Source organism: Lipophrys pholis (genome assembly GCF_963383615.2).
Source record: "Lipophrys pholis genome assembly, chromosome: 13".
NCBI lineage: Eukaryota > Metazoa > Chordata > Actinopteri > Blenniiformes > Blenniidae > Lipophrys > Lipophrys pholis.
The window spans coordinates 15351843-15361132 of NC_137632.1; the positions used below are offsets into that span (position 1 = coordinate 15351843).

Below are 9290 nucleotides of genomic sequence, written 5' to 3' on the forward strand. Positions count from 1 at the left end.
TTTTCCACAGCTTTTTCTTTCAAAGTTCTTTTTAAAGTTTAATATTGATGAAAATATATTAGTAATAAAAGAAAAAATTATTTTATTTTTGAACATTCATCTATATCTATATCTCTCTCATGTTCTGATTATGTCGATTAGAAAAAGCTTTGTCACAGTTTCCAGCTTCCGAGTTGAACCACCAGGGGTCGCTGTCTGAAAATCCCCCCACCTCAGTGCTGGCACACGTTGTTCCCTGTAAAGGTCAAAGTTGACTGAATGCGGAAGTGGCAGGCTTATGTGTTTGTGGTTCTTGTTCGTGGACCGACGGATGTTTCTCCGCGGCAGCGGTCGACTCCTGCTACACCTTTAGCCTTTAACGTGTGTTTTAAAGAAAGGCTGGCCGATGTTAGGTGGGTGACCGTTAACTCTTCTTTCGAAGCCGATCCGAGCTAAGCGATGGAGCGAAGCAGCAGGACGTTGTTGGACACAGAAAACTTGACGCGAACTAGCATAACACAGGCATTAGCTTCGGTAACCTCAATATACGCACGGGTTCACCATTATGTCAGATGTTGGAAAGATATGTTTCACTTTATCTCGACACATATTTCGGTTCTCTTTGCGCCCGCCTGTGTTGTTTTCTTTTTCTTTCATCCGCGTCAGTATCAAACGTCAGCTAAAGTTTAGCGCTCACTTGCTAACGTGCTCGTCTCCTTAACAACGTTGATAAACGTCTCATTCTGAGGCACATTTTTACATTATCAGTATAATAATACAGATTTCATTTAGTGTGAGGTTTGTAGGTAGCTTTAGCCTGAACTAGCTATTCGAGTTTACCGTCTGGCTTGTTAAAGCGGGTCGTCTCTCAAACTGAAGGTTACGGGTTCAATCCCCACGTCCCACATACCATTAGTATAATGATTATACTAATTCAAAGTAAAATCGCTAACATGTATTTAAAACAATGTATCATATATCTGTATAAATGCCTGCATTCATGAATATCTGTTTATTGGGACATGCTTTTAATACCCAGCAATGGAAAGGATAAAATAAATTGTCTATCTATTTGGGACATCTCCTTGTTGTTTATTAAGTTAAACCTAATCTGTCTTGGGAAAAGGATGGGATATGAGTATAATTAGTAATAGCCTCTAATGACAAGCAGACAAGACAACTGAGAATACATTCAGGACAGAAAATCTACTATAAATTCGGTACACAAGGATACTGACTTTTAAAATTAAGTCTCTAAACATTAATGGTATGAAGACAAGAAAGGTGCACAATTGAAAAACCTCAGAATAATGTTTTGATGTGAAGCATTCAGTTAGTCAGGATAGGGAAAGAGTAATTAGTTCATGTTTTAACAAATCAAAGTCATGAAACTGGTTGAATCATGCTGCAATGAGATGAAAAGTAAATTAAAAACAATGACTAGTTACATTAAGGATTGACACAACAAAGACTAAGAAATAGCAAGAGTTGGAAAGCATTGAACAATAACCCATCAAAGACTGCACTCAGAATACCATCTGTTCGGGGTTTTGCTCACTGGGAAGTGCTACCCACTGAAACCCTAGAGTTATGATCAAATGCAGCAGTTTCATGACAAGCATAAGGTCCTTTAGCTGCTCAATGTAATGAGCATCATTATGGAGCTTCAACATTTGGACTTATAATGTATTGTTTATCAGTTTGAATGCATGACGTGTCTGCACTTTACAGGATTAGCACTCATAGTTTCATTGTTTTATTTATACAACAATAAAGCTATTCTATGCTGTTCTAAGATCTTTAATGATATACATTTTCAGGCAAGAGCAATAAAATGAAATTTAAAAATGATCTTGAGCATCATCAGCAGATGTGAACATTAAGAACAAGCAGCCTGAGCAGGGATGCTTAAGGATAATAATCAACTGTTTGTTTTTTTACAGTCAGCATGAAGTTAAGATAGTGATATCCCTCATCAAAAAATTAGTCTTCATGGATTAAAAATAACACACTTTCAATTCAAGACTACTTGTGTCTTGTTTTAGAAATGTATTTTATTTTTTGTTTTAGACATTCTTGAGTCTTTGGAGATGTGTGTTTTAGTAGACTCCCAGTACATCAATTTCAGACTGCTGGTTGGTTGGCACTTATTATCATGACTTTCGTTAATTGTAAGCAATAATAAAATCCTTATTAGGCTTACGGTCAGGTTTTTATCCTAGTGTATCAAGCTGACCGTCTTTCCCGTGTCTCCAACCTTGCTGCAGCTTCTCCACCTGTCTGCTACAATGACCACCATCGTCCACGACACAACCGAGGCTGTGTGCCTATCCAGCGAGTACAATGTGTACCTCAAGCCCATTGCCAAGATGACAGTCAGTGTGGCTTTGCCCCAACTCAAGCTGCCTGGCAAAAGCATTTCTAACTGGGAGGTGATGGAGAGGGTGAAGGCCATGGTAGCTCCAGACCAGTTTTCAGCCCTGCGGATCTCCAAGAGTACCATGGACTTCATCCGCTTTGAGGGTGAAGTTGAAAACAAGATGGTGGTTAAGAGCTTGCTGAGCCGGTTGGATGGAAAGAGCATCAAACTCAGTGGTTTCACAGATGTGCTGAAGGTAAGGTTGACCTTGTAGCATGCTTAATGCTAAGCTTACATCCTCTGTGTTCTCCCTACAAGATTCAACATTAATACGTTAATCAGTACATGTTTGTACAAGCATGTTGTTTGAGACTCAAATGATTTTGCCTAATTGTGGAAAATTGAAGGGAAAAAAAAACCTGGTAACTAAATGTATTCATCTCCATCCCTTCTCCTCAGGTGCGCGCAGTAGAAAACAAGGTGGACTTCCCCACACGTCATGACTGGGACTCCTTTTTCCGCGATGCAAAGGACATGAATGAAACTCTGCCAGGAGAGCGGCCTGACACCATCCATCTGGAAGGACTTCCATGTCGCTGGTTTAGCCAGAAAGACAGTCAGCTCCCAGACCGTCCTTCAGAAGAGGTCCTCAGTGCTGTTTTCCAGGCATTTGGCAAGGTGGCTAACAACCCTTTTTATCCAAAAGTTAATGGTCATTTAGCGAAGTATCTATTCATTATTACTGTGCATTTCATGGAAGCAATTGACATTCCTTGTTGTATTTAGGTGCGAAACGTTGACATCCCCATGCTGGACCCGTATAGGGAGGAAATGCTGGACAAGAACTTCAACACATTCAGCTTTGGTGGCCATCTGAACTTTGAAGCTTATGTCCAGTATCAGGAATACTGTGGTTTCACCAAGGCCATGGACACTCTGCGGGGCATGAAGCTGATGCTGAAAGGAGACGATGGAAAAGCAGTAGCCTGCAACATAAAGGTACAGCAAGCTCCACCATAACGTATAATCGCATGCGTTAACCTTAAATCATTCTGCTCTAGACTCCATTCCAGTGTTTGACATGTTCAGTTCATCATTAAGCTGTATATGGCTTCTTTTATTCAACTCAGGCTGAAAGTTTATTTTCTGTCTTTTGTGGAGCGCATACCATTTGCAGTTCTGACCTGGCAGGTTCAGACTTTGGATGTAGTTTAATACTAGTACAGCACAGAAAGAAGGGTGCTGGTACATTTGGAACTTTGGATACTAGAAAATCTCGCGCTCTGTTCAGTGAACTCTGGGAATGGGGCTGATCCATTCGAGTATCAGGTCCCGACACCAACGTAATTCACGGATCTTAAATTTCTGATCCATGAGCCATGTCGGTGCTTTATGTTGTCTGCTGAAATGACAAATGATTCCCTGCCGGCTACTCTGCTCGCTGGCTGCAAACTGTGGGTCGTTTTTCCTGAACGAAGGCGGGTCTCAATGAGACGTGGAGTAATGACATGCCTCCATTCAGGAAATATATCCCACAGTTTGCAGCCAGCAAGCAGGCGAGCATTGAGCAGCGCTGTGGCTATCTAACTTTTCATGACAACATGTCCACTGTTTGGAAGTATTTCACGCTCAAGACAGCAATGTCCAATGTTTGTAAAGCCGTTGTACAGAGAGGCTGCCTCTCTACAGCCGACGTAATCCCAGGCGTCACAGTTGTAAGTTGCCTGCTTGCCGAGGAGAACAGCACTGACAGCGGCATCAAAACAATAAAAAACACGCTTCTCCAAACTGTCAGCAGGCGATTCAGACCTCCGTGAAGTCAGCCCCCGACCCCACACAAAACTCAGTGAAAATAGTCCCAATCGTTTGTGATGCATTAGTGCTAGTTCTCTGACCCTGTGTGCACATTGTTTTTGCAAAGGTTTTGACAGTACTCACATGCAGAGCCTACAAGAAGAAGAAAAAAATTCTGTCTTGATCAGACTCAGAAGCCGAAGGAGCACATGACTGCTGTCCAGCTCGCAAAACTTTCACCTGCTCATTCATCAGTATTTCTTTTTGGCATAAGTGTGCAGGGCCACACCATTTCTTCTATTTGGTACAAATGGAAACGGTTTGTGGAATATATAGCAAGTAGTCTAGTCGAAATAAATATTGTAACCCCAAAACATGAAGTGTTTTCCCTGTCCTTGTTTAAGAGGCAATTATATTGAAGCATACAATGATGTCCGCCCACCTATTCCCAAAACAAACAACTTGTGAGTGAGCAGGTGAAAGGTCAGCGAGCAGTTACAGTGGCTTCTGTGGATGTTTACAGAAAGATTTTGTCCTTGTAGGTCATAATGTTGTTCACGTGAGCAGATATATTCTGTGTCAGAACAGTGTGAAAGGCTCATTTCCATCCATGCATCACTAATTGTGGACGATTGTGTCAGTACATTGCGCTCATATTTGTTTTCTGTAGTCTTGATATGACAAAAGTAATATTGTATATGATTGAGCGATGTGTCATGTTTATTTAAGGCTTGTTATCTTATATCACTCTTCATATCTAGCAGCTGAGCAGAATTGCATCATTGGCAATGTATGTTAACTTGATGACGCAGGACTAATGACATGTGGTTTGATACTTACACCATATTTATGTAGCAAGTTCTCCAACCACTTAAACCCCCCACCTCTACTGTATGAGACCTTTAACATATTTCTGTTGAGGGGAAATATTGAAATATCACAGGTCTGTTCTCCTGTTTACTGTGTGATGCCTCCAGAGGAATTCAACAGTTATTGCAGATCTGTGGGATTTCAACGATGAGATTGTGCTTTTCAAAAAGCCACACACAGCAGCTTTAAGGCCTTTTAGTGGAATGAGAATTAAAGCTGCATCATCATTGTTTCCAAGGTGCCGTCGATAGTCAGAGCCAAGCCTGTTAATCCACTGTGAAATCGAAGTGAGGGCTTTAAGGGAAACGGCCTAAAAGAGGACTCTCGGAGAGCTTTTCCACCGGAAAGAACCAGGAGCTAGTTCTTAAATGAACACCGCCAAAGAACCGGTTGTTTTTCCATTGCCAGCAGAGCCAAGTGAGAGCCACGTCATTGCGTCACTTTAAAACGTTGTACTTCACCGATTTCACCAATGTAGCGCTGACTTTGGCGGTGGAAAGACAAAGAACTGGTGCTAAGTCTGGCCCTGGTTCTGAACTCACACCTGGTTCTTTCCGGTGGAAAAGCCTTCTCAGTTTGATTTGTTGCTGAATGTCATTACTTGGGGGAAAAAAAATTAGGGTAAAAATTACAAGAGCTTGTTGTGTTTAATCTGACTTCCACGTCACCCTTCTCTAACTGAAGTCATTGTCATCTGTGCACATGAAAGAAGCTGATGTGACTGTATAAATGACAGAAATAACAAATGGAAAATTGTCTAATAGATTGAAATAGTCATTTGGAAATAAAAGCAAAAATAAATGACAAACTTTTTGAATTTAAATTTGAAAGCATGCCTGGACAACAAATCATCATGTGGTGGGTTTGTGTTTTCCTCAGGTAACGTTTGACACCAGCAAGCACCTCAGTGAGTTGGCTCTGAAGAGACGTACCCTGGAGAGGCAGAAGTTACAGGAGCTGGAGAGACAGAGGGAGGAGCAGAAACGTCGGGAGAAGGAGGAGGAGGAGCGACGGAAGGAGGAAGAAAGGTTTGATATGAGACAAAGATGAAGTTTGATATTTACAAAGACAGAAAACATTGGATAAGAAGTGTCAGGTAAAAGACATTCACATTGGATGTTTTCGCCAGGAAACTAAGGGAACAGGAAGAAGAAGAGAAGGAGAGGAAGAAGGAGGAGAGATTGCGGAAGAAAGAGCAGAAGCTTCGTGAGAAGGAGCAGAGGAGGAACCTGAAGAAGCTGAGACGACAGCAGGAGGAAGAGCACAAGAAACTGCAGATGAAGATCGCTATGGAGGAGAGGCGATTGCTGCTGGCTCAGCGCAACCTCGAATCAATACGGCTCATCGCTGAGTTACTGGGCAGAGCCAAGGTAAACAATCCACACAACAGCCTTTAATTGATTTATGCACTGATCAGCTTGAGAGATCTGTCTGACTTCAGCTTTTTATAAAGAAAGAGTTTGATATTGTAGAACGTGAGCCTGTCTTCCTGTCAAGATAATAGATCAGTCCATTTAACATAAAGACTAAGAGGTTACAACTTCCAACCACAAGGGTTCACTGGCCTTAGCAGAGAACCCAGAACTTACTTAGGAACACATAGGATATTTCTCAGTGGCCTGAAGGAAATTATTGTGGATTTATTGGCCATTGTTACAAATGGTCATCAACACAATATGTCCTGAAATGAGCTTCTACTTGCATCAATCACCGAGTTCAGTGCACCTGGATATGAGGTTTGCGTCGAAGGACGGGCGTCAAATTAAAAACAAAAACAAACTCCATCGGGACTAGGAAGGGAAATACTAGTCTGTTAAAGCAATTTATAAAACTATAGTAAATATGTAGAGTACCATGGTGATGGTACCTGGTGGTAGCTGTTAAATGCTTTCATAATGGTGGTAATGGAAGGTGTCTTTGGACCGAGTACTGTGAATTTGGAGATGTACTGTGAATTACAGTTATGCTGCCACACCTTTTATTTTCAGTGCATCTTCTGCAGTGACCATTTTATATTGATCAGCAGCTATAAGGGGGAGGCCCACTCAATGACTACACATTTTGGGAAATTCTCCAGCCATAAAATCACAATAAATCCTGCTCGTCCCGTAGTGAAAGAGTTAATTAATACACAGCAAATGTAAGGCATTAAAACTCATCAGCTGAAAGTTACAGTCGTTATCTGTTTTCAGTGTTCTTTCTCATGGTCGCCCTATTTGCTAAGCAGTATTCCCTCTTGCAACATGTTTGAATATTATAAGAAAACAGACCAGGTATCTGTTTGAAACAAGTATTTGATTATTGAAAGGTGTTCCACTCAGTAAAGATTAAGGACATTTACATCAGACTGCAGTCTGACCATGCATTTTCTCCCCCGCAGGCTTTGAAGCAGCAGCAGCAGGAGAAGGAGCGGGCCGAACGGGAGGAGCAGGAGAGGCAGGAGCAGGAGAGGCAGAGAGAGGAGCTGTCCCGTCTGCAGCAGCTCGAGGCCTGCCGGCGCAAACAGGAGGAGGAGCTACGAAGGGTGGAGGTGGAGAAGGAGCGAGCTCTGGAGCTGCAACGCCGCGAAAAGGAGCTGAGGGAGAGACTGCTTTGCAACCTCTTGAAGAAAAGCAGCGGGAAACCTCCCGAACCTGCAGGAACACAGGACCAGAGCAGCCCGGTCATCAGAGAGGAGGCCTCCGAGTTGGGGGACGTGGTGATTCTGGGGGTCATGGGTCAGGTAAACGGCCTGAAGGCTGTGGAGAGCAAACACAAGCCGGTGTCTCGATCTGGTGTTCACTCCCAGGTGCTGGGGAAAAATAAAGCAACAGAGGCGAAGAGAGCTGGGGAGGATAGGAAGAAGGAGCGGGAGGGAAGGAAGAAAGAAGTGGTTAGAAGTAGGAACAGTAGGGAGGGAGCCAGGGACCACACACACAGAGAAAGGAGCTCCCACAGTCGAGGAAGGAGGAGGCGTTCCCACGGTTATAGTAGAAGGAGGAGCTCCAGCCGCCAGAGGAGGAGCTCCAGCCGCCAGAGGCGGAGCTCCAGCCGCCGGAGGAGCTACAGTCAACACGGCAGCAGGAGGCGCAGTCACGGCAGCAGGAGCACAAGCTCCAGTAGAGAAAGGAGCCGGAGCAGCAGTGGGAGGAGTTACAGCGGAGGGAGGAGCCACAGACGCAGCCGTCGTAGACGTAGCAGTTCCAGAAGTAGCAGTAAAAGTAGAGAACGGAGGAGTCCCAGTCATCACAGCCGGAGATACAGGAGACGCAGCAGCAGCAGGAGGAGGAGCCACTCCAGACGGCGATAAACGCATCAATAATTTGGCATTAAAAAAAAAAAATGCAAAATATGGAGAGAAAGAAAAAATTCCTGTAACAATGAAAGCCACTATGTGCAGATGAGCGCTGTGGAAGTTGCTGCACGTCACTCTTTTATGTTTTTAGTCCTGTTTTATGCTTGAAAGTGTCTGACAGTAGATAAAAGTGTTCACAGTCCTTAAACTTGAACTTCGTGTGAAACCTTGGATGGAAGTAGATTGAAATCAGTTAAAAAAACAAACAAAAAAAAAAAACCCTCATTGTGATAAGTTTGTCCAAATCAGAATGCTTTTGTTTTGTTTGAAATTTTTAATCATAACTTCACAAGTTTAAAGACTGCTACAGTTTCACACGCTAACTTGATCCTTGATTCTTCTTCAGTTTGTTGCTGATGTGAAAAAAAAAGAAAAAACTTTTTTCATTTGTACCTTAGTAAATAAAAGTCAATATGACGTATGCATGGAGTTTGTTCATATCTGCTGATTTGAACTGTTGACTTTCAAGGGCACTTGATATGAATGCTGTTCTGTAACAAATGTGACGTTCCTACAGATATAAACTTGTTAAATAACGATCCTTATTTAAGATTTCAGTAATGATTATTTTTTGCACTGAGTGATGAGTTGCTGTTTCATCCCATCTGCCCTCAGTCGGACTCTGAAGCTGTAGTTTCCTGTCAGTCCGAGGTGTTCAAATTGCTGCCTGTGGTTCAGGTTTAATGGGCAAATTGAAAAAAACCCCAAAAAAACCCCCAAATATGAGCTTCTGCAACAGAACTGGAAAAAAATGTCGTATAGAAGACATGAATGGAAATCTTGACACTGCTCGACTGAGGATTGGACAGCATAGTAATCGCGACGTAAAACATGTTTTTCAATTGACTTTGCTGTTTGTGTTAGTATTTACACATTTTAAATGGTTTAAAGGAGTCATATTATGCAAAATTCACTTTTTAATGGTTTCCCAACAGTAGTCTGTCCACATACTTG

The 9290-nt window shown here is 42.5% G+C and overlaps 1 protein-coding gene across 1 annotated transcript; it reads left to right on the forward strand.

The window, feature by feature from the left end:
* Nucleotides 1-239: 239 nt before the first annotated feature.
* akap17a (A kinase (PRKA) anchor protein 17A) lies at nt 240-8765 on the forward strand. The gene is made up of 7 exons (XM_080478996.1): nt 240-392; nt 2247-2594; nt 2798-3016; nt 3125-3337; nt 5882-6030; nt 6132-6372; nt 7383-8765. The coding sequence occupies exons 2-7, from the start codon at nt 2268-2270 to the stop codon at nt 8289-8291; spliced, it is 2058 nt and encodes a 685-aa protein (XP_080335122.1). The 5' UTR covers nt 240-392; nt 2247-2267; the 3' UTR covers nt 8292-8765.
* Nucleotides 8766-9290: the final 525 nt, after the last annotated feature.